Raw genomic sequence first — 26,187 nt, forward strand, 5'->3', positions numbered from 1 at the left:
TAAAAATCTACCGTACATAAAAAGTTACAACGACGAAAACTACAAAGAGAACGGTCGTCTTTTAGCGAAATTCACTAAAAGGAAAATCTAAAACGGAATTTTGGGACAAAGAACACCTAAAATGGAACCTGAACGAAGGAGTTATGATTTTTATAAAATCGCAACGGTTATAAAATACTGGCTAAAAATGAAAGTAAAAATTAGCAAAAACAACATAAAGGAAAGCTGTAGTGTATGTCGAGACCTACACAAGGATATAAGAATTATAGAAAATGGAACTCATACATGGGATTTACAGAATTTAGAAACTGGATTCTCGTAACACGTGCACTACTGCGCGTCACGCACAGTGCGCGTTTTGCCGTCTAAAATCCGTCAGGATACTGGTGACATGGCACACTGTATGGAGGACACATGGCAGCTCCCTAATAGAGCCACAGGAACGACTTGCATGACGTGCGCCCTAAAAACTTGCTATAAATAGCAAGCTCCAGCAGTCCATTTCTCACACATCCAAACAACTATCTTTCTCTCTCTCGATTTATGTACCCCTACCTCCCGAGCGATTCCCGATTTCCAGCTTCCCAATTCTACCCTACATCAACGGTTCACACTTCAAGGGTGAGCTCACGCCCCTCTTTTATAGTTTTCAAACCTTTTACCGGGGGGGATACATGCCAAACTACTACTGATTTTATAATTATTACTAACTGTATAGCCTTTGTGATATAATCATGCCTAATGTATCAGGGTAATATTATGTCTGGTTGGTATCCTGTCTAACTTTTATGGATAACATTATGCCTAGTTATTACGCTAACTTGCCCATCTGTAAAACATAAAAACCTAGTCGTTACGATGGCCAAACTTTTAGAGAACATTATACCTAGCTGTTGCCCTGTAAAAACTATTGGATAACTTAGTACCTAACAATTACTATGCCCATAATATCCAAGCAAACCAAACATTCATGAGTTATATATATATATATATATATATATATATATATATATATATATATATATAAAAGAAGTACAACTTAACATACCGATAAGACATGATATAACATCAACACATGATGACAACACAATGGTTAGATGAGACACTATTTATCCTTCGCTAAATGACCTTTAACTAGCCCCGACCTATAATCGATAAATATTAAGTGATCGGGAAAGATATGTATAGATATATACGAGGCTGACGCCATCACTTGCGGTTGCTAGCTACAACCTGATGGTCAAATAGAAGTAGGCATAACTTTCTAAACTTTGGCGACGTCCGATGAAGCGTCATCTCGGTGAATACAACAGTCGTAATCTCAATTATAGGAACTCATTGTAACATTTTTGAACTTAACTATCTACAAACTACAATTAGAAATAAACCTAATAATGTAGGGATATCACACACAACTCCAAGAAGCGAGTTACAAAATCATAACATTACCAAAACAACACAAACTCTATAGAATGCTTTAAAACATATAAACTGTGAACTCACCAGCATTATGTTGACGTTTCAAAACTACATGTATTCTCAGGATAATGTGTTTAGAAGATGATGGGAGTTCGGTGAGAAGCTTATGTGTTATGCTACTTTATTTTGCCTTTGTAATGTATTTGTACCTCAAACACCTATATAATATTTATTACTTAATAAATAAGAATTAACGTTTGTGAGACATATATATATATATATATATATATATATATATATATATATATATATATATATATATATATATATATATATATATATATAAGATCTGGTGAGGACTCATTTTAAAGTGGGGACTCGCGAGGACACCTTTAAAAAAATTGAAAAAAAAATCTAAAAAAAATACAAATCATAAAATCGAGCATAGATATATGTTCGGGAGAAAAAAATGGATCATTAAAATTGAATAATGGATCATAATGATGCAAAATTAAAAATTAAAATTGAATCATGGATCAATTTTAATGATGAAAAAAAAATTCCAATTTTTTTTCTCCCGGACATACATCTATGCTCGATTTTTTGATTTGTATTTTTTTTTAGATTTTTTTTCAATTTTTTGAAGGTGTCCTCACGAGTCATCACTTTAACATGAGTCCTCATAGGAATCAGACCCTATATATATATATATATATATATATATATATATATATATATATATATATATATATATATATATATATATATATATATATATATATATATAATTCAACGTCCTAAAGTCGCACAGCCCGACGATTCCGTCGCCGGCCGAGAGTGTAACAGATTGGTATCAGAGCTATAGGTTATAGGGAATTAGTAATTACTTAGGAACTACAACTATAACCTAGGGCTTACACTCTAAATTAGGTTTAACCTTTCAGTCTAATAACTAAAAGTATTATTATTAATTAAACTATTGATAGACTACTTACGAGAGAGGTGGCTAGTTTGAACTGTCACTTGGGTTGATGGATTTCAGAATGGCTATATTGTAAAATGGTCCTGCCCACCGGCACTTCTCACCTAGCCGATCCTTACTTGATAGTCTTGATATACAAAACCAAAGGTTAATAAAATACACCCGACAAAAAAAAAAACTTGATATAGAGTTATATATATAAACTCTTATAAATACACTTACTTACCAAAACATGAAATCCACGAAATCATAAACTCATAATTTTAGGTCAAAAACAATATCTAGATTTATTATAGTATAGTGCCCGTACCACAACTAGACCTAAAATGCAAAACTAAGTATTATTATGGTCCGACCGATGCACAAATGAACTATGATATGGTAGTTGACAAGCTAAACACCTGAGGACTTATGGATTGGATACTTAGTTTTAGGATACTATATTAGAGGATTATTCGACTTAGAGATCTCTACACTTGAGGATTCCTATCTTAGAGACTACTATACTCGAGGATTTTTGGATTGATGGCATAGCTTCGAGTTACTTGAGGATTCATGGTCTACAGCTAGTAAGGAGTCACATGATATACGGGTACTATCTATTACATTCTTATAATTGGAAATTATTTGTATTTATTTGATCACCACATTCTCTCATAAATTCTGTCATGTTTGATGTCTTATGCAGGTTTGTCAGAGCACTATGGCTGACATGGTGGTGTGGATGACAGTTCCCCCACCAGAGGAGAATCAGGTGGTACCCGGCACAACAGACTCCGAGGACACTCCGTCCCCAGTTGTCCACACGATGCTCACACCCATGGATTCTAAGGAGGAGCCAAAGGAGGATGTCGACGAAGGAGATGTTTACGATGCTATAGGTTCAGACACTTCCGAGCCTACAGAGGACGACTCTGCCCAGGAGGATCCTGAGCCTATCAGTTCAGACTACCATCAAGAGGAGGAGGAGGATACTGCTACTTCTGCGGATATTTCTCCACCACGACTACCACCCTCCCATATGTCATATACACATTACTAGTACAAGGGTCAAAAATACCCCACAGAAATCTACTCTGATCCCTTCATAGAAGAGGCATTCGTCTCCACCAGCATCACCACCACCAGTAAAGAAACTATGCGGGGAACATTCGTGGATGCCAAGGATAAGGGACTTGCAACATGAGGTGGACATTGGGATCCATTTTGAGGCGGTAGAGTCTTCTACCACCCCAGCACCAGCCCTTGTACTAGATATTCCTGTCGAGAAAGTTATATCATTCTTGGTACCATGGACAGCATGACACTCGGACTGTTTAGGCTCTATGGATTATGAGCTTGTCATGATACAGATGGCGATGAGGTAACTGACAGAGCGAGTCAAGCACTTGGAGGAGGAGAGAGGACTTGCATAGATGCGAACCTCACTTGTTTATGACTAGCTGGAGGAGGCTCGAGTTGAGATACAAGTCCAACAGATTGTGATAGAGGAGGTAATGAGTCACGCAGTGAGGATGGATGAGTGGATAGCGAGGGATGGGACGATAATGTATGTCTCAGACCTATGGATAGATTTTGTGTACTGACAATTGGTACAATTGGTTTCTCTGTTGGTTGTATATTCTGCGTTTTAGATTTCCCTGGCATGGGTGGCTAGGAAGAACATATTTTTTGGTTAGGGTATGGAAAATTCTGCAAAGTATAGTATGGTTGCTCATTTTGTAAAAACATTATGCTTTTCCTACACTAACCATATATTTTGTTGGTTCCTTTGTATAAAACTATGATGCATATATGAAATATTAACATTGTATCAAATATATGTTTTTGTGATATTGACAAACTTACTTGACTAACACTAACATGCGAAACATGAAAATTTGTAAACGAATTCATACAAATTGTGCTAACTCTTACAAATATGGTTAACCATATGTGTTCAAACTACTAACAGTGAATTCGACCAACTAACACATATCTCGATACTAACTTTAGGACCAAGAAAATGTTACCCCCAAGAATCATCAGATCTAATCCCAGAACCCATCCAGACCAAGATGCATAATCAACTCAAAACCCTGTCCCTATGGACCCAACAGCCATAGAGGCATTAATAGCACAGTGCGTCACTGACTCCATGGAAACTTTTGAAGCCAACCACAACACATGATCTGGACTGGGAATAGGAGGTGATAGCTCATAAGGGGATAATCGAGGTCTTCTAAGGGCTTGTACGTATAAGGACTTTATGAACTGCAAGCCCAAGATGTTCTACGTCAATGTGGGAGTCGTAGGACTCACACGGTGGATTGAGAAGACTGAATATATTTTTGAGATTAGTCTCTGTACAGAGGAGAGTAGGGTAAAATTTGTTGCTTGCGCCTTTATGGATGCATCATTGTCCTGGTGGAATGGCTACACCAAAACTCTGGGAATCGCCAATACAAACTCTTTGTCTTGGGTAGAGCTTAAGCAAATGATGATCGGGGAGTATTTCCCTCGAGAGGAGATGTAGAAATTAGAACGAGAGTTGTGGAGCTTAACCATGACCGACGCTGACATCATATCCTACACCAACTGATTTAATGACTTAGCAACTCTCTGTCCCAGTTTTGTGACCTCTACGCACAAAAAGGTAGAGAGATACATTTAGAAATTAATTCAACCCATATAGGGATTGGTCACATACTCTCAACCATCAACTTACAACTTAACTAATCAAGATATTGGAAGCAGCACCATAGTTCCGAGGGCTAACATCCCATATCTAGAGAGAACAAATGAAAATATGGAAATGGATACAAGGGAAACTCCAAGCGAACCCCGAGAAAGAAACAAGAGACAATGAAAGCCTATGTCGTCACTCCAGCTCCAACCACAGTAGCAACCACCACCCTTTCAGGTCAATATGCGTGAAGACTCCTGAAATGCAACCAATGCCACTTTCATCACGTTGACAGTTGCATGATCTCCAACAAATGCAACAGAGCAGGTCATATTGTCAAGTACTGCAGACATCCAACAACTACGATTGCAGTTCCGACGAACCAAATGACTGTTGCTACCGTCGGAAACTGGCCATGTTATGAATGTGGAGAGATAGGGAATATCAAGAGGGATGACCCAAAGCTAAATAAAGTCGGATGGAATGCTAGAGGAAGAGCATTCGTGATTGTTGCAAGAGATGCTATTCAAGACCCAACAGTGGTGACGGGTACATTTCCAATAAACGATTTATACGCAACCATACTTTTTGATTCTGGTGCTGAGAAAAGTTTTATTACATCTGAATTTAGACAACTACTAAGCCATAAGTCTAGAAAACTAGATAAACCTAATTTAGTAGAAATGGCTAACGACAAATCAGGCAGCACCCGAGAAATTTTAGAAAATTGCCTTCTGACTTTAAATAACCACACTTTCCACATAAACCTCATGCCTATGACCATTGGGAGCTTCGATGTCATAATTAGTTATCACCGCACTGAGCCGAGATACTATGCTATGAGAAATCTGTACGAATTTCCTTACCCAATGAAGAATCCCTAATTTTATATGGGGATAAGCCTAGAAAAAACCTTCAAATCATATCCTACATGAAAGCATAGAAGTAATTACACAGGAAGTAGTATGATTTTGTAGCCCATGTCGTAGATAAGTAGTGCAAGAAGAAAGAAATCAAGGATATACCTCAAGTATGCGATTTACCTGATGTGTTTTCGAAAGATTTACCAAGATTTCCCCCAGTTCGTGAAGTCGAATTCTGAATTTACTTGATTCGAGGGACAGTCCCAGTAACAAATTCTCCCTACAGACTAGCTCCCTCGAAAATGCAAGAATTATCAAGACAACTTCAGGAGCTTCTTGACAAGGGTTTCATTAGACCAATTTTCTTACCTTAGGGTAACCCCGGTTCTACTCGTCAAGAAAAAAGATGGATCCTTTAGGATGTGAATCGACTATAGAGAGTTGAGTAAGCTAATGATCAAAAATAGGTACTCGCTTCCAAGAATCGACAACCTATTTGACCAGCTACAAGGGTCTAGTTACTACTCAAAGATGGATTTAAGATCAGGATATCATCAACTTCGGGTACAAGAGGAAGATGTTTTGAAGACAACATTCATGACTCGCTATAGCCACTACGAGTTCCCGATTATGCCTTTTAGATTAACTAACGCCCTATAAGTTTTTGTGGATCTTATGAACCATGTCTACAAGCCCTACCTAGACAAATTCGTGATCGTATTTATTGATGACATATTGACATACTCACGAACAGAGGAGTAACACGGCCAACACTTATGAATGATCCTAGAGCTGCTAAGAAAAGAGAAATTGTATGCCAAATTCTCGAAGTGTGAATTATGGATTAGAGAAGTACATTTACTAGGGCACGTGGTTAGCAATAAGGAATATCAAAGCAATAAAGAATTGGGAAGCACCTACAACGCCGACTAAGGTGCGCCAATTCTTAGGATTGGAAGGCTATTATCGATTTATCGGAGATTCATCAAGAACTTCTCCAAGATAGCTAAACCCCTCATGACATTAACGCAGAAGGACACGAAGTTCAAATGGGAAGAAAAAGAAGAGTTTGCACTCCAAAAGTTAAAGCATGTGTGTATAGTGCACCAATTCTATCACTACCAGAAGAAACCGATGATTTTGTCGTCTGCAGAGAGACAAGGTCATCGCATATGCTTTACGTCAACTTAAGGCGCACGAGAACAATTAAAACACCCACGATTTAGAGTTGGGAGTTGTAATCTTCGCCTTAAAGATCTGCGACATTACCTGTATGGCATCTAGTGCACCATATACGCCGACCACAAAAGTCTCCAGCACATCTTCAATCAAAAGGAACTTAACATGAGATAGAGAAGATGGATAGAACTGTTGAATGACTATGCGTGTGAAATCCGATATCACCCACGCAAAGAAAACATAGTAGCTGATGCCTTAAGCAGAAAGGAACGAGCTAAGCCTCGTAGGGTGAAAGCATTCACCTTGACTATACAGTCAAATCTTCATGTCCAAATCAGAGAAGCTCAACCGGAAGCCCTTAAAGAAGAAAATAAGGCAGAGGAATTCCTGGGAGGAATGGAAAAGCAATTTAAGACCAAGGATGATGGAACACTGCGATTCATGGACCGAATTTGGGTACCAAAGTTCGGTGATATCAGGAGTTTGGTCCTGGACGAAGCTCACAATACATGGTATTCAATTGACCCAGGATCTAACAATATGTACCTTGACTTATAGAAAATATATTGATGGTCGAACCTAAAGGCAGAAATCGCCACCTATGTGAGAAAATGCTTGACCCGTACTAAGGTCAATGCAAAGTACCAAAAACCATCAGGTTTACTACAACAACCATAAATACATGAGTGGAAATGGGAACAAATCACAATGGACTTCATCACAAAACCACCCAAGACGCCTAGTGGGTACGCACTATTTGGGTAGTAATCGATCGTCTAACTAAGTCCGCCCATTTTCTGCCAGTCAAGGAAACAGACAAGATGGAAAAATTAGACAAAACATACATCAAGGAGATAGTCAGGCTACATGGTGTGCTGACATCCATTATATCAGACAACGATAATAGATTTACATCCTGATTGTGGCAGACGATGCAATGAGCATTAGGACCATGTCTCGACATGAGCACAACTTACCATCCACAGAAAGATGGCCAAAGTGAAAGGACTATCCAAATGATCGATGATATGCTCTGAGCATGTGTGATAGACTTTGGAGATGCATGGGATACTTACCTACCCTTGGTTGAGTTTTCATACAATAACATCTACCACACTAGAATCAAGGTTGCACCAATTGAAGCATTATTTGGCAGAAAGTGTCGCTCACCGATATGCTCGACAGAAGTCGGTGACACCCAATTAGAAAAGAAACTTGCAGGAAACACCGTGCTAATAGGGTTGGAGATCATTCACAAGACCACGTATAAGATCGTGTAGATCAGCGAGTGACTAAAGACCGCCCGCGACTGCCAGAAGAAATATGCTAATTTCCGACAGAAACCCCTTATATTCCAAGTTAAAGACAAGGTCATGTTTAGAGTCTCTCCTTGAAAATGAGTAATAAGATTTGGAAAACATGGAATACTCAATATGATGTATATATGACCTTTCAAAATCCTTGCTAGAGTGGGCCTGGTAGCCTACCGGCTCGCATTTCCCCAAGAACTCAGCAGCGTGTACGATGTCTTCCACGTATCAAATCTCAAGAAATGTCTCTCTGAGGATGACATCTTATTCCTCTCGAAGAAATTCAAGTCGACACGAAACACAACTTTTTCAAGGAACCAATCGATATCATGGATTGAGAGGTTAAGAGACTGAAACAGAGCCGCATTCCCATTGTCAAAGTACAATGGAACTCTAGGCGAGGGACAAAATATACGTGGAAATACGAAGACCAAATGAAGAACCAGCACCCTCACTTGTTCGATAACATTCCAACCAGAAGCTAAATTTTGGGACAAAATTTCCTTTAACGGGAGGAGGATGTGACAACCCGGAAACATCACCAACCCCTTTAGAATTTCGCATCTCAGAGTTATGTAATAGGACGACAATGTAATATTTCGATATATGAAGGAATATATTGGATTTCTTTCCTTAACTCATACAATTACGTCAAATCTTAGGCTCAAAAACAAATGCACGAAAAATCATGTCATCTTATAAGCAGGTTAACATTGTAAGAATGTAAACGTCAACGAGATTCTGAAAATATAAACTTCATAAAAATCTGACTTTGTGTGGGAGAGAAATGGTTTTTATGATAAATAAAAATCTACCGCACATAAAAAGTTACAACGACAAAAACTACAAAGAGAACGGTCGTCTTTTAGTTAAAGTCACTAAAAAAATCGTAGTACTTCTCAAAGTATGAATTTTGGGACAAAGAACACCTAAAACGGAACCGGAAAGAAAGAGTTTTAATTTTTTTTAAATCGTAACGGTTATAAAATATAGGCTAAAAATGAAAGTAAAAATTAGCCAAAACAACCTAAAGGAAAGTTGTAGTAGATGTCGAGACCTACACATGGATATAAGAATCATCTAAAACGGAGCTCATACGCGGGAGTTATGGAATTTAGAAACTGAATTCTCGAAACGCATGCACTACTGTGCCCCACGCACGACGCATGTTTTGACATATAAGATCCGTCAGGATACGAGTGACGTGGCACATTATATGGAGGACACGTGGTAGCTCCCTGATGGAGCCATTCGCACAACTTGCGCGACGTGAAGCACGACGTGCGACCCAAAAACTAGCTATAAATTGCAAGCTCCTGCAGTCCATTTCTCACACCTCCATACAACTATCTCTCTCTCTCTATTTCTCTCTCTTTCTCTCTCTCTCTCTCATATTTTGTGCCCCTAACTCCCGAGCGATTCCATAGTTCCGGCTTCCCGATTCTACCCTACATTAAGGGTTCACGCATCAAGGGTGAGTTCAGGGACCTACTTTTACAGTTTTCAAAACTTTTATGCAGGGGGGGGGGGGAATACATGTCAAAATACTATTGATTTCATCATTAGTACTAACTGCATAGCCTTAGTGATATAATCATGCCTAATGTAGTAGGGTAATATTATGCCTGGTAGGTATCTAACCCAAATTTTATGGATAATATTATGCCTAATTATTATGCTAACTTACCCATTTGTAAAACATAAAAACCTAGTTGTTACGCTAGCCAAACTTTTCGGGAACATTATACCCACTTGTTGCCCTGGCCAAACTATTAGATAACATAGTACCTAGAAGTTACAATGCCCATAATATCCAACCAAAGCAAACATTCACGACTTAGTTATATATATAGGATTACAACTTTATATATATATATATATATATATATATATATATATATATATATATATATATATATATATATATATATATATATATATATAAGTAAAACTAAACATAACGATAATACAAGATATAACGACAACACATGATGACAACACAATGGTTAGATGAGACACTATTCATCCTTAGCTAAATGACCTTTAGCTAGCCCCGACCTATAAACGTTAAATCTTAAGTAACCAGGAAAGATATGTATAGATCTATACGGGGTTGACACCGCACATGCGGTTGCTCGCTACAACCTGATGTCCAAGTCAAATAAGACATAACTTTCTAAACTTTGGCGACGTCCGATGAAGCATCGACTCCGGGAATACAACAGTCGTAAGATTGATTATAGGAACTCACCGTAACATTGTTGAACTTAAATATCTACAAACTACCATTAGGAATAAACCCAAGAATGTAGGAATAACATACACAACTCTAGGAAGCGAGTTAGAAATCATAACATTACTAACACAACACAAACTCTATCGAATGCTTTAAAACATATAAATAAGTGAACTCACCAACATTATGTTGACATTTCAAAATAACATGTATTCTTAGGAGAATGAGTTTGGATGATGATGAGAGCTCGGCGAGAAGCCTATATGTTATGCTACTTTATTTTGCATTTGTAATTTGTAACATTCAATATTCAGGTAATTTAAAATTTTGACCCTAAGTATGAAATTTAATTTCAAAATGGTCCCATGGCTCCAGAAGTAAGAAACGCGTGACTTGTGCGTATGTTGGGCGTACCCTTTGGTACGCCGGGCGTACGTGGCAAAAATCTAAACCCTAATGTTTAGGGTTTAAACCCTATTTAAGCATCATTATCTCATTGAGACTCCTTCGTTCATCAGCCTCCATCCCCCTTTTCGTCCCTAACAAACCCTAATTCCTTGTGTGAGCCTTTGTGAGCTTAAGGGTACATTTATGGTGTTCTTGAAGGAATGAGAAGGAAAGGAAACCATCTTGGAAGCTTAAGGAACTTTGGATCCAGAAGTGTTTCACCCTCAAGCATCAATTGGAGGTATAAAGTCTGAAACTTGATGAGTATTTGCCTAGATCTTGTTAGCTTGGAGTTTGTCTTCATTTTGGTCCCATAAGCTTGGCGTTCATGAGTATGGCTTACTCTAACCCATAAGGGTTGTCCTTCCAAACGTTTTTAGGAGCTTAGGACCATAAAAATGTGATCTTGGTCCCTTTCCATTCTTCATGCATGAGATATGAGGTTTTGGTTTGTGTATTAAGTTAGGGTTTAGTTATTGGACCCTTTCTAGCCTTGGAAAGTCATAATGTTGGAAACTTTATGACTTAGAACAATATTTGGAACTAGATATGAGTTTTGGACGTGGTGTCTTAATAAATTAAGCATTTAATATAAAAGAAAATGTGGCAACCAAGTACGTTGGGTGTACCTGATGGTACGTCGCGGGTATGAAACATCCCAAAAATACAGACCAAAAATTTCGTTTTTAATTATTAACAAAACCATAGTTATCCAAAACACATGTCATAATATCTCAAACATCATATCAATGTATATCAAAATATCAGAGTATAAACATCCCAGGTTGAACAAATGGTGTGTGCACTGCAATCATCCCGAGCCCTTCACCTTGCTACCAGACGTACCTAAAACCAAAACTGAAAACTATAAGCACGACGCTTAGTGAGTCTCCCCAAACTACCACATACCATACACATAACATGCAACTTAGAGATACGAGCCCCGCCCACTCTCATGGAGATTCGGGCCCCGCCCACACTCTGTTGTCTAGAAGATTCGGGCCCCGCCCACACTCCGCTGTCAAGGAGATTCGGGCACCGCCCACACTCCGCTGTCTAGTAGATTTAGGCCCCGCCCACACTCCGCTGTCTAACATGCATACAAGTATCACACAGACAACAAGTATATCTACTCCTATCAAACAGTCACATAACTATACTCAAATAATACTACGAGATTCAGGCCTCGCCCACACTCGACTGCTATGAGATTCGAGCCCCGCCCACACTCAGCTTCTATCTTATCACATATACGGGCTGGCCTTGGTGCTGTAGACCCGTTCCTACTGAAGGAAACTCACCTCGCAAGGCTGGCTGCTGAAAACTCAAGTGAGGAATCTCTGACTGCTGCTCCGGCGGCTCCCCGACTATCAATTTCATAATAACACTTAATCAAAAATCTGATAATCCTCCTTAGGGTAAAATGACCATTTTACCCATGGTCAAAGTCAACGTTTGGGTCAAAATCAACCTTCTGGTTGACCCAACTCGTCGAGTTGCTCCATCAACTCGTCGAGTCCTAGATCCTGAAATCGTGATCTAATTCGTCGATTCTCCCCCCGACTCGTCGAGTTTCAAGGCTACTCTCAGTCACGATCTACCAATTTAACTCGCCGAGTCCCTTCACCGACTCGTCAAGTTCTTCCTTAAGCTAAAACATGACAACCCATATCAAATCGTCGAGTCCCTTTATGGACTCGCCGAGTTCCTCTGTCTGATTGAGCCATCTCAATGGATTAAGCTCCTACCCTTCAGATCCAAACTCCAAACTTTATCTACATACTGGGAATACACTTTTAAGGGTAAAGTTTCCAACTTTACCCATCCTTAGTCATTCTTAATGGGTTTAGCTCAAACCCTAACTTCTCTAGAACATAGATCTTGGTCCACAAGCCATAACACCCTAAACCAAGGCAAACTATACTAGGTCTAGGCTCTAAACACCAGTTGGACACGTAAAGTTCCTATATTTCCTTCCATGCATGGCCTCTTAAGGCTAAAAAGGCCATATTAATGCTTAAAAGCTTGCATGGGGCTTCCATGGTCATAAAGTTTGCACCTTTATACCATGGAACCCCTTCTAGATCCCAAATCTAAAATTTAAGTCACTTGGGACGTCCAATTCCCAAAGACCAAGGTTCTTGAACCAAAACCCTCATAAAATGGAAGTAAATAGATCTAAGAAAAGAATGATCAAGTTAGAGACTTGATTACCAGAAAATGTAGCCAAAGAAGTGTAGTTTCTGGAACTACTCTCTTCCTCTTGAGCCTTCTAACTCCTTCTTCTTCTTCAAGCTTCAAGAACACAAAAGATTGCTTACAAATGGCTTACAGACTCACAAGATGTTTAAGGGTTTCGTGGATTAGGGTTTAGGACAAGGAGGTTGTAAATGAGGCCAAGGGTTGGGGATTAAGATGCTTAAATAGGGTGCCAAACCCCGAAATTAGGGTTTCACTCTGCCAGGCCTACTCGCCGAGTCCAGAGCTCTTGACTCGTCGAGTAGGTGGCTGAATCCCGCGTCCAAGGCTAACTTCTACTCGATGAGTATGGGCTTACAACTCGTCGAGTAGCCTTTCAAAAAAGAATAATTTATAAATAAATGCGTACCAGAGTTCGGGCGTTACAATTCTCCGCCGCTTGTCTTAGACTTCATCCTCGAAGTCTGTTGCGTCTGAAAAGAACTCCGGGTAGTGCTCCCTCATCTCCTCCTCGGGCTCCCATGTCCACTTTGAACCCTTGCGGTGCTACCACTGCACCTTCACTAACTGAACAACCTTGTTCCTTATGGTTTTCTTCTTGCGATCCAGAATCGCCACCGGTCTCTCGATGTAGTTTAGGCTTTCGTCAACCTGAATATCCTCCAAGGGCACAATTGCTGAATCATCCACTAAGCACTTCCACAACTGGGAAACATGGAAAGTGTTGTGGATCTGACTGAGCTCTGCCGGTAGATCCAACCGATAAGCCACCCTGCCCACCCAGGCTATAACCCTGAAAGGACCAATGTACCTGGGGCCCAGCTTGCCCCGTTTTCAGAACTGGATGACACCTTTCCAAGGTGACATCTTCAGGAAGACCATATCTCCCACCTGAAACTCTAAATCTCAATGTCGCTTGTCGGCGTAGCTCTTCTGCCGACTCCGAGCAGTCTGGAGCCTGCTCCGAACCTGTTGGATCTGCTCTGTAGTCTTGAGTACTACCTCAGTACTCCCCATGACTCCATGACTGACCTCGCCCCAACATATTGGGGTCCAACACTTCCTCCCATAGAGCATCTCAAAGGGAGGTCGGTCTATGCTAGCGTGGTAACTGTTGTTATACGAAAATTCTGCTAACGGAAGATACGTATCCGAACTGCCACCAAAATCCAAAACACATGCGCGTAGCATGTCCTCGAGAGTCTTTATCGTCCTCTCGCTCTGCCCGTCTGTCTGAGGGTGGAAAGCGGTGCTGAAGTGGAGACGAGTACCCATCTCCTCATGAAACCGCTTCCAGAATCCGGAAGTGAAACGAAAATCTCAGTCTGACACCACCGAGTCAGACACTCCATGTCGTGCTACTATCTCGCGCATGTATATGTCGGCCAGCTTCTTGGCCGAGATACTCTCTTGGATCAGGACAAAATGAGCGCTCTTGGCCAACCGATCCATGATGACCCATATCGAATCCACTCCACGTGCAGTCCTGGGAAGCTTGGTAATGAAATCCATAGTGATATCTTCCCATTTCCACACGGGAATGTCCGGTGGCTGCATCTTGCCTTGGGGGCGCTGATGTTCGGTCTTGACCTTCCTGCAGGTCAAACACCGCTCTACGTACCAAGCCACATATCGCTTCATGCAGGGCTACCAATAATCAGGGCGAAGATCTCGGTACATCTTCGTCAAACCATGATGGATGGAGAACCTCGACTTATGGGCCTCATCCATCAGAACCTGCCATACTCCGCCCCAGTACGGGACCCAGACCCTCCCATGCATGGTCAACAACCCTCGACTGTCATAATCAAACGAGGCCACCCAACCTACAATCCGCTTACACTTCTGGCGCTCTTCTTTCAGGCCCTCAACCTGCGCCTCTCTAATCTGCTCCAGCAGTGGAGTAATCACTGTCATCCTCAAACATATATCTCTAATCGAAGCCGCCACCGCCTTATGGCTCAGGGCATCGGCCACCACGTTGGCCTTGCCCGGGTGGTAAAGGATCTCATAATCATATTCCTTCACCACATCTAACCACCAATGCTTCCTCATGTTCAGATTCGGCTGATCCATGAGGTACCTCAAGCTCTTGTGGTCCGTGTAAATGGTAGAACGGACTCCGTAGAGGTAATGCCTCCAAATCTTGAGGGCGAAAACCATAGCCCCCAACTCTAAATGATGTGTCGGATAGTTAGCCTCGTGAGGCTTTAGCTGCCTCGACGTGTAAGCTATCACATGACCCCTGCATCAAAACTGCACCCATGCCCGTAATTGACGCGTCACAATAAAATACAAAGTCATCAACTCCCTCGGCCAGAGTCAAAATCGGTGCCTCGCATAACCGCTGTCTAAGAGTCTCGAAGGCCTCCTGCTGCTCAGGCCCCCAGCGGAATGTCACCGACTTCTTGGTCAGTCTGGTCAAAGGAACAGTGATCTTGCTGAAATCCTGAATGAATCTCCGATAATAACCCGCTAGACCAAGAAAACTCCGAATCTCAGTTGGAGACCTTGGAACCTCCCACTGCATCACGAATCTCTATATTGGCCGGATCAACCAGAATACCCTTCTGGTTGACGAGATGTCCAAGAAACTGCACCTCGCGCAACCAGAACTCACACTTGGAGAACTTCGCAAAAAGTCTCTCCCTCCTCAGTGTCTCCAGCACCTCCCTCAGGTGCTCCTCATGCTGCTCCTAAGTCTTGGAATAGACCAAGATATCATCGATGAAGACTATCACAGACCGATCCAGCATCGGTCCGCACACGCGGTTCATGAGGTCCATGAACGCGGCTGGAGCATTGATGAGCCCAAAAGGCATCACCACGAACTCATAGTGACCATAGAGAGTCCTAAAAGTTGTCTTATGCACATCCTCATCTCTGACTCGCATATGGTGATAACCAGATCACAGATCAATCTTGGAGAACCAAGATGCACCCTGTAGTTGGTCAAACAAATCATCGATCCTCGGGAGGGGATAACGGTTCTTCATCGTCACCTTATTCAGCTCCCGGTAGTCTATGCACATCTGATGCGACCCATCATTCTTCCTCAAAATTAGGATCGGGTCTCCCCATGGCGAACTACTCGGTCTGATAAATTCCTTGTCTAGCAGCTCTTGCAGCTGCGTAGACAACTCTTGCATCTCGGGAGGAGCCAACCAATATGGTTCCTTGGCTATCGGAGCCGCACCAGGGACCAGGTCAATCCTGAACTCAACCCCCGCAACCCTGCTGAAGGTAGTGTCTCGCTCTCGCTGTTGAGCATAGAGTCAATCCACCCTGCGGCCTCTCCCCCTGTATCACTAACCCTCCCCCACTAGGAGTCCGAATCCTTACTAGCTGTTGCTCGCAGTCGATCACTGCCCCATTGGGGCTTAACCAATCCATACCCACTATAACCTTATTCCCTCGCAGAGGAATAGGGACCAGATCCACTGAAAACTGCTCTTCGAATAACTGTAGTGTCCAACCTCTGTGAACCCTCGCAACACTAACGGTCCTGTCATCTGCTATCTCCACATGAATTGGGCAATCCAGCTCCCCCGGAGCTCCTACGATTCGCTTGCTGAGCGCGAGCGACACAAAAGATCGGGTAGCACCCGAATCAAACAGTACCAAGGCTGATATACCATTCACTAAGAACGATCTATAACAAACACATAAATATAAGCAATAATCAATACAAATAAAGAGATAAGGATAAGGTACATACCCGTAACGACATCAGGAGCTGGACGTGCCTCCTCTACTGTTAACTCGAAGGCTCTGCTCTTCACCACTGGCGTCTCTGTCCGAACCTGACGGCCGTCTGTAATCCTCAATGTAGCAGGGGCAGGTGCCGCCACCTTCTATGTTGTTGCCAAACTCGGACACTGGGACCTATTGTGGCCCCTCTGACTGCACTGAAAGCAAATCAAATCAGATGATGTGATGGTGGTGGTAGCAGTACAATCCTTGCTGACATGCCCAGTTCGGCTGCACTTGAAGCAACCCGAACTACCAGCCCTACACGGCTCATCGTGCCCCCTTCAACACTTGTCGCAGCGGCCTCGGCTGTACTGGCCCTTCCCTCGGGAATCTACCTTGGGCTTTTTCCCGAGCCCTCCACACCAGACACAGAATCTGGCTTCCTCTTCCTCTCCATCTCTAAAACAATCTCTCTCTCTCACGATCCCTAGCAATCATGTCCTCCAGCGTCTTGCAGATGGAGCGGATCACAAACTGGTGGATATCACTCCGTAGCATCTCATGATATCGGGCCTTCTTCATCTCCTCGTCTGCCACATACTGCAGAACGAGAAGGGCCCTCTCCCTAAACTTGGCGGTGATCTCCGCCACAGTCTCTGTCGTCTGCTCCAAATCCTGGAACTCCCTCGCTAACTGTTGCACCTCAATCACAGGTGCAAACTCGGCCCTGAACCTGTTCAAAAATCACTCCAGGTAATCTCATCCAAAACTGCATCATCTCTAATGGCTCTCCCAACCTCCTCCCACCAGTCACGTGCTCTGTCCTTCAGAAGACAGGACGCAAGTCTCACCTTGTCCCCCTCGGGACATCTGCTGGTGCGGAATGTGTTGGCGACATCCGCCAACCATCTGGTGCTAGCAACGGGGTCCCGAGCCCCATGGTAGTCGGGAGCTCCACAAGCCCTGAACTCCCTGAAAGTCAGTGTGCGTGACCCCATCATGGCCGCCACCTCAGTGCGGAAAGCGCTTAGCTTCTCATCCAGAAGCTCCAAAATACCCTCCTTGACAGAACAAAAGATCACAGGAGTCTGGTCTAGAATGGTATGTGTGATCTCAGACGAGATGAACTCCCTCGTCTGCTCGTCAAGCTGGCCGGCTCCAGTGCCCGATCCTGACCCCTCACTAGTTGTAACAACCCGTCATTCTCAAATCAATAAGACTCAAAAACTACATTTCAATTCTTGTGTATGCATATCCTTTATTGCCGTAAGGGCATGCTTATAAGCTAATAACTAAATGTAGCTTAAGTTCCAAGTTGAATTATGATATTATAATCTAACATAAGTTGGTAGACTAAGGTTTAAACCATAATTAACACCCTCATATATGTGTTTTTGGTTCTAGAGTTCTAGAACACATGGTTTACGGTCCAAGAAATTAAAACAAAAGGGTTTACGGATTTGGAATATAAATCAAGAGGGTTTAAGGTTTGGAAATGAAACCAAATGGTGTTTTCGGTTGCTTTATGGCCGAAAACCCATCCTTGGAAAAGACTTGGGCGAAAACCCTTTTCCACTTTGACTCAAATCCGAAAACACTTCTTCCTTATTGACTTTAGGGGCGAAAACTCATTAAGGATCCATTTGTGGACCGAAAACCCAAAGCTAAGGCCCATTATGAACCGTAAACACCCCCTATACAAAAGTGTTTTGTCAAAAACACAATTCATTTCTCCATATTACATCCGAAAACACCCTCAAAATTTATGTGCTAGCATGATATGTTATATGTGATAGTAGTAGTAGGAGTTGAAATAGTCCTCGTATGTTGGTCGTAAGGACCGACGGGTAAGTCAAGCACCCCAGGATGGCTTGACCTAGGTAGGCCAGGCGCCCCAGAATTGCCTGGCAATATATGTGTGTTATATTATTGCGTGGTAGTTGTAGGGGGTGAAACAGTCCCCGGTAGTCGGGTGAAATAGACCGACGGGTAAGTCAAGCACACCAGAATGGCTTGACCTGGGTAAGTCAGGCACCCCAGAATTGCCTGACAGTATGTTATTGTATGGTGTGTGGTATGATGGGGGAACTCACTAAGCTTCATGCTTACAGTTTTCAGTTTTGTTTCAGGTACCTCTTCAGCGAAGGGGAAGGAGCCGGCGCGGTAGCTGCACATCACATTCACTCAGGATTTCGCATTTTGAGATCTATGGGATTGTACTCTGATTTTATTATTATCCGAAAATATGTTTTCGAGACACGACATAATAGATTTATGAATTAATACAATATTAGCAATGTTTTGGACAAATGATTTTTCATGTTACTTAATTGAAAATAAAATTTTTGGCCTTGAATTTTGGGATGTTACAAGTTGGTATCAGAGCCTTAGTTTGAGGGATTCGGATACACTCCCGGGTGTGTCTGAACTCAAACTGAGGACTTGGTATGAATTTTTTCAAAAGGAAAATCATTTTTTTTATGAAAAGAAGTTGAAAAGAGAAAAGAACTTTGAAAAAGAACAAGATGTGTGATGTGCGCGACCGGCCGAGCTCAAGTAAGTTTTCCCCAAGATACCCATACATGTTATGTTATGATATGATATGATTATGAGAAATGCATGCTAGAATAGGGCTAAGGATCTAGGAAGGATGCCTTATATGCCTGCTGTATATGTATGAGAACTGAATGCTAGAATAGGGCTAGAGGAGCTAGGAAGATGCCTAATATGTCTGCTATATGTTTTTATTGAGCTTCAAGATAATACTGATTAGTCAGTTATATGATAGCCTGGACAGAGTATGTCGGATTGTGTTACTCAATGCCCGAATGCTGTTGCTTTGTGCTTCGGGAGTTCTAGTTATCTTTAGCTAACTAGTAAACGAATACGTTAAGTTACATATTGCGAGGACGAAATAATTTCAGAAGGTTAGGTCTGGCCCTACTGCGCAGCTCTTGTTTGAGTCCAACCGTTGTGGGATAGGACCTTTCATTCGAAGAATTATCTGGTCTTAGGAATATGTAATGGTATTCGCAAGCTAGTTAGGTAAAGGTAGCAGGGGTTCCTTATGCAGCTGATGGCGGAGAGTAGGTCGGAGAGCCACCCTAGGGTGGGCCTAGGATGAGTTTAGCAAAGAGTGCAGCAGTAGTCGAAGGGACTTGGTGAAGTCGAAGCAATCCTTGAGGAAAGTACATATATATGTGGAAGGTCGTATGGGCCCGTACTACTAAAAGCAGAGGATCCGTACTCGAGTCAAGGAAGGCTAAGATTGAATCAGGGAACTGTAGAGTGTATGAGTCTTCCCGAGAGTTATGTATGATTTTGACGATTATGTGTTATGTTTAAGAATGGTGATGATCACACGTCACGGAGGAGGAGGTTCAGGGTCAGGATCAGGTTCAGGATCAGGTTCGGGATCAGGTGTTGCGCCAGTTGATGAGGGACTACGTGAGTTCATTGCTTCTGAGATCACTAGAGGCATCCTTAAGTCGACCCCAGTGATTTTTGGGTCGATCAAGGAAGGGATCATAGAGTTGATGGAGGATCGCCTCAGGGCGTTCAGGAGCGACATGGCACTCAGCCAGTCAGGATCACGCACACCGTCCTTCAAGGACTTCAGGGGTAGTGGTGCACCAAATTTCCATGGGGTGAAGGACCCCATTGCTGCCAGACGGTGGATTGCATACATGGAGTCTGCACAGCTGACGAGCTTCTGCCCTGAGGGGTCGAAGGTTCGTTATGCTGCGGGATGTTTGAGGGACCGAGCTAGAGACTGGTGGGAGTCTGTTGGTGATTCCTTGGGAGCCTCAACAATTGAGGCTATGACCTGGTCTGACTTTGTGACCAGGTTTAGGGCGGAGTTTGTGCCGTCTGTGGAGCTTCAGCAGCTGGCCAGGGAGTTCCTCGACATGAGGCAGACGACTGAGTCAGTGGTAGAGATCACCGCCAAATTTCGGGAGAGGTCATTGTTGGTACCGCAGTATGCGGGGGACGAGGAGTTGCGAAGGACCCGCTACCATGACATGTTGAGAGCCGACATCCGGGAGCATGTCAGCTTCTCAGCATGCCCGACCCTGGACTCCATGATTGCCAGGGAAAGGGAGAGGGAGATTGACTTAGAGCACATCAGGAAGAGGAGGGCAGAGGAGGGATCGATGACTGGGGCTTCTGGGAAGAAGCCCAAGGGAGCAGACACTAGGCTGAAGGGCCAATCGGGATAGGGCCGCTGTAGGAAATGCGGCAGGGCACACGAGGGAGCTTGTAGATTGGGAGCGTCTGGCTGCTAAAAGTGTGGCAAGACGGGGCACTTTAGCATGGATTGTACCACCCCTGCGGCCACTTTCCAGACGTCAGAGTTGTTGTGTTTCCACTGCAACCAACGAGGCCATAAAAAAGGCCAATTTCCCTCAGTTGACAATAGCAGCGCCAGTAAAGGCGCCAGCTCCAGCGACCCTGCGGATCACTGATGGTCGGCAGGGCAAGACAGAGGCTCCAGTGGTGAGGAGCTGAGCCTTACAGTTGACTACCGAGGAGGCACGCGTCGCACCCGATGTGGTGACGAGTATGATTTCTTCTCCTTCGCTTTTATTTTATGTTGCTTATGATATTGATGTGCCATGTGATATGTCTTGTTTAGGATCGTTCCATGTGAACGGTATCCTAGTTCAGGTGTTGTTTGATTCGGGTGCTACCCGATCATTTGTCTAACTTGCGCTTAACAAGAGGTTTCCTAAGTCTTCAGGCATGTTGGATTGCCCTCTAGAGGTCGAGATTGCCGATGACCGATCAGTGCGAGCGTCAGCGGTTTTCAGAGATTGTGTACTGAGGTAATTCGAGGAGCGCTACCTGGTAGACTTGGTTCCCATTCTGTTGCGTGGGAACAAGGTGATTATAGGCATGGATTGGTTGAGCCCCAACGAGGCAGTGATCGACTGTGAGCAGCAGTTGGTTCGGATCAGGACACCGAGTGGAGGAGAGCTGGTGATTCAGGGCGAGAGGCCACAGCACGGACCAGCCTTATGTTCAGCAGCGAGGGCTAGGTGCTATCTACAGCAGGGTTGCACTGGGTATGTCGCCTATGTTATGGATACCCGGGAGGTGGGTAAGGAAATGGTGAGCGATGTTCCGGTGGTGCGAGACTATGCGGATGTATTTCCAGAGGAGCTGTGACAACCTGAAATTTCTATGTTGTACAGTTATTCAAATCAACCAAGGTCAGACTCGTTTTTGCTATCTTCTAGCATTGTTTAGAGTCAATTAGAGTGTTCTAAGCCTAGTACCTTCAAAGTCAGGGTTTAGAATTAGGTTCCACAAGTTCACCACTTCCCAAAATGGCCAAACACTCCAACATGAGGAGTGTACGGCCGTACACTTGGGTGTGCGGCCGTACACCCCCCTTCTGGCCGTACACTCTCAAGTATAAATGAGAGACTTAGCCTTCATTTAGCTCTTCACACTCCTAAGCCAAGAACTCGTTTCTCTCTCAACTACCATCCGATTTTTCATCTAGATCTTCAAGATTGTAAGTGTTTCTTCCCTTGAATTGTTGATTCCTTTCACTATCTTGTAAGGATCATTGATTTCATCCATGAAATCACTTCATTTTGGTAGATCTTCAAGTGTTCTTCAGTTTCACCAAGAACACCAAGAGCACCTACTAAGTTCTTGGACCTCAAACACCCCTAAAGGCTTCTATATCATAAGTACCACTCCCTATGCTTGTTACTTACTAGATATGCTCCTTAGAAATCATCCAAACCATGATCATCAAGGAGTGTACGGCCGTACACACCTCATGTGGTCGTACACCCCTTTGTTTAGTGCATATTCGCCTCAAACTCATGTTATATGCTAGCACCAAGTCATGAACACTTAGGGGATGCAAGATAGAACCTTGGAATACACTTTTTGACCATTTCTTCAAGGAGTGTACGGCCGTACACTCCATGGCCATACACACCAGGCCGTACACCCAAGTGGTCGTGCACCTGGTGACCGTACACACACTTGTGTGACCGTACACCCATTAGATGCAACCCTTTGTACTTCTAACACATCAATCTAAGTGTTTCCTAAGTCCTAGAGTGTTTTCCTTACATGATTAGTTGTATAAACACTGATTATATACATATATGTGTCGTTATATGCTTATTAGGATCCATTGTGCTAAAGTCTTCACTTGACACATAGCATCCTACAAACCGATCTTTCATTCGTATCACTCACTGCAGGTGAGTTCATACCCCTTAACTTATCTTTTAAATGATTTTAAATGCTTTTATGGGGGGAATACAAGTAGAACAATTATAGTTATTATATCAATCACATGTAATTAATAACTATCAAACATATAGAATTCTTATACTTCAAACTGTGTTTTCATCAAATTGCTTCAAATAGTTTTACAACCTCTTTTATATGTAAAACTCTTTATCAAAACTCTTTTAAACTTATATTTTGTCAAATCATGTCTATATGGATATAGCTATATAAGTAGGATTGAAAGGACTTAGGACTGATAACTCGCCTGATTTCCTGTTCCTTGTTTGGTTGTGGACTTAGGGTATCGGTTGTTTGTCCGAAGGTCGTTTGAATCTTAGTTATATATTATGTATATGTATATAGATATAAAAGTTCTTCGTTTAGTTCAATACCTTTGGGTAGCAAAGGTGTACAAACATGTTCATCCATACAAACAACATTGCTAGTAAACTATAATAGGTATAGTTTAGGAAGTCACTAATACTATCTCTAGAATAATGAAACATACAAAGAGTCAGTTCATACATGAGTCAGAGAGAACATACTATAACGAGAGACAATACTCACTATAAAGAGAAACAGTTCATGCTATAACGAGAAACAATACATTCTACACACTATACACTAGAGAACATACTACACACTAGACAGAGAGAACATACACTACACTAGAACATACTATACAAATACAAGAATACTATAACAATAATGTGAGATACTACTTCATGGCTCGGCAATATACTGTTGCGTCACGTTTTGTACCCAGAGTCTCGTGGAGGGAGAGCGTGAATTTGTGTATAGATCTATACGGGACTGACCCTCCTACACCTTGTTGCTAGCTACAGTGGGACCTGCAGGTCTACGGGTGACGAATGTCATATCATTTCGACGTCTCGAACGTCGTGTTATACTAGTCGATCAAGTATGGTTACAATCATATCACATTTTACCGTAATTAAACTAACAAGTTTAAGGTAGTTAGTACATTGGTAGTTACCTAGATAAAACTACAATACATCTTTATTTTCCCATTTTCATTCACATTGTGATTTTCTCACATAAACGGTAATGAAAACTATATTTTGGTAATGATAGTCATATTTTGGGAAAAACGCACACTTTTACAAAAGAACAAACATAGAGAACAGTTGAGTCTTTGTAGAAGACTACTTTAGTAGAAAATATAGGATTTTCTAGAAAATTTACAAACATTTACATCAAACACTTACAAACATTTACATCAAACATTTACAAGTACTTTTTTCAAACGTATACAAACAATGACACTAATATACTTATGAACTCACCAACTTTAATGCTGATCTATGCTTTCAAAATAACTTGTATTCTCAGGTCACCAGTAGACAGGTACAGATGACCTGGTTTTGAGAAGACGGAGCTTTCAAGACTCGTCTATATTTTGATTATTCATTTTTGGTGTCTTATAAACTTCAGAACACACTTGTATTAAAATTATACTATTAATGCAATGGATGATGTTGTTGCTTGTTTACTATTATGCATTGTTGTGATACTGTACATGACGTCCTCCGCCCCCGAACGTTTCCGCCGTTCTGGTTTTGGGGTGTGACAGATTAGTATCAGAGCATTGTTTATAGTGAATTGAGTATATCAACCCATAAAAGATATACAACTATAAACACAACGGGATTAAAATACTCTGACCAAGAGTTTATACTTTTAAATAATAAAATATTTAACCAAAGTATACATACCTGCATTCATACTAAAATCAGTATCACTAGGACAGAACAAAAGTATTGCGATTGTTGGACAGCACAAGTAGGCTTGGAGACATATAATCAGATCTGGGAGTGATATAGTCTGATCAACTATATCTTTCCGAGAAGTGATTGCATGTGCCTAGGAATGGTTGTCGTGTTGCAGCAAGTCTAAAAACTTACCAACACTACTACAATGAGAACATTAGAACATAACATAAACTTAAAATACTATAGGAGTATTTTGTGTTATTATAATTTCTTATGTGAAAACTAAAAAGGTCTTTATTAGTATGTCAATAGTTGCTGAGTGGATACGCTAAGGTTATATGTGACTAGGGTGTTATAGACTTAAAATTTGTGATCTTTGCTTTACTTCTTGTTCCTTGTTTGGTTGTGGGCTTAGAGTTAGGGTCACTTATTCGAAGGTCTATCCTGTTTTGGTTACATATGACTGGTATGCATTACGCAAATGTTGGAGTAACTCATAAGGATCATCTTATAATTATCTTAATTAGTACGTCTATTAATTATTTCTTTTACCCCTATTCTCGCGTAGATAACATGGCTGGATTCCATATCCCTGGAGACCCGTACTTTCCCAACCAAGGTAACGGTGGATGGCTCGATGTCGAGCCAGAAGAGGAACCTGCAATTCCACTGGACGATGACTTCGCTGAGAACTTCCCGGAGGATTCTGACTCCGAGCCCGAAGTCAATGATCAACCCCTGGTAGCTCCAAACCCAAATCCTAACCCTCGTCCGGTTTTTCAAGGCCCGACGCCTCTGTGGGTGGAAAGTTTGGAGACATGGAGTCAGGAACAGGGTCAACCCATTCCATACAATGGAGACAGAGGTTTCTACAATGTGAGCGAAGGAGGCTCAGCGGACAGAGTCCTGCCTATTCTGGTCCGCAGGGTTGCTCGTAATGAGATACAGGGTAGGACAGCCATCAGTCGGATTGCAGAAGTTGATGCCAATGTGAGGATCAATAATATCCACACTCGTCGTGTGGAGGATGCTCGCAATAGAACTAAGAGAGACCATGAGTCTCTTTTGCAAGAGCTATCTGTGACTCGAGCTGAAGTCATAGAACATCGCGTACGCCAGCGAGTGTACGAGCGACGCCTTCTTGACTTGGAGCGTCAGATGAATGACTTAAGGGTTCGCCCAAGGGGTTCCCGTCGCCAC

At 42.2% G+C, this 26,187-nt stretch overlaps 1 protein-coding gene across 1 annotated transcript; it reads left to right on the top strand.

Annotated features, from left to right (window-relative positions):
• Positions 1–5,365: 5,365 nt before the first annotated feature.
• Positions 5,366–5,950, top strand: LOC145127459 (uncharacterized). Its single transcript, XM_079062652.1, has one exon. The coding sequence runs from the start codon at positions 5,366–5,368 to the stop codon at positions 5,948–5,950; it is 585 nt and encodes a 194-aa protein (XP_078918778.1).
• Positions 5,951–26,187: the final 20,237 nt, after the last annotated feature.

Source organism: Lactuca virosa, chromosome 7 (genome assembly GCF_052849685.1).
Source record: "Lactuca virosa cultivar CGN04683 chromosome 7, Lactuca_virosa_CGN04683_v6, whole genome shotgun sequence".
In the NCBI taxonomy this organism is placed as follows: domain Eukaryota; kingdom Viridiplantae; phylum Streptophyta; class Magnoliopsida; order Asterales; family Asteraceae; genus Lactuca; species Lactuca virosa.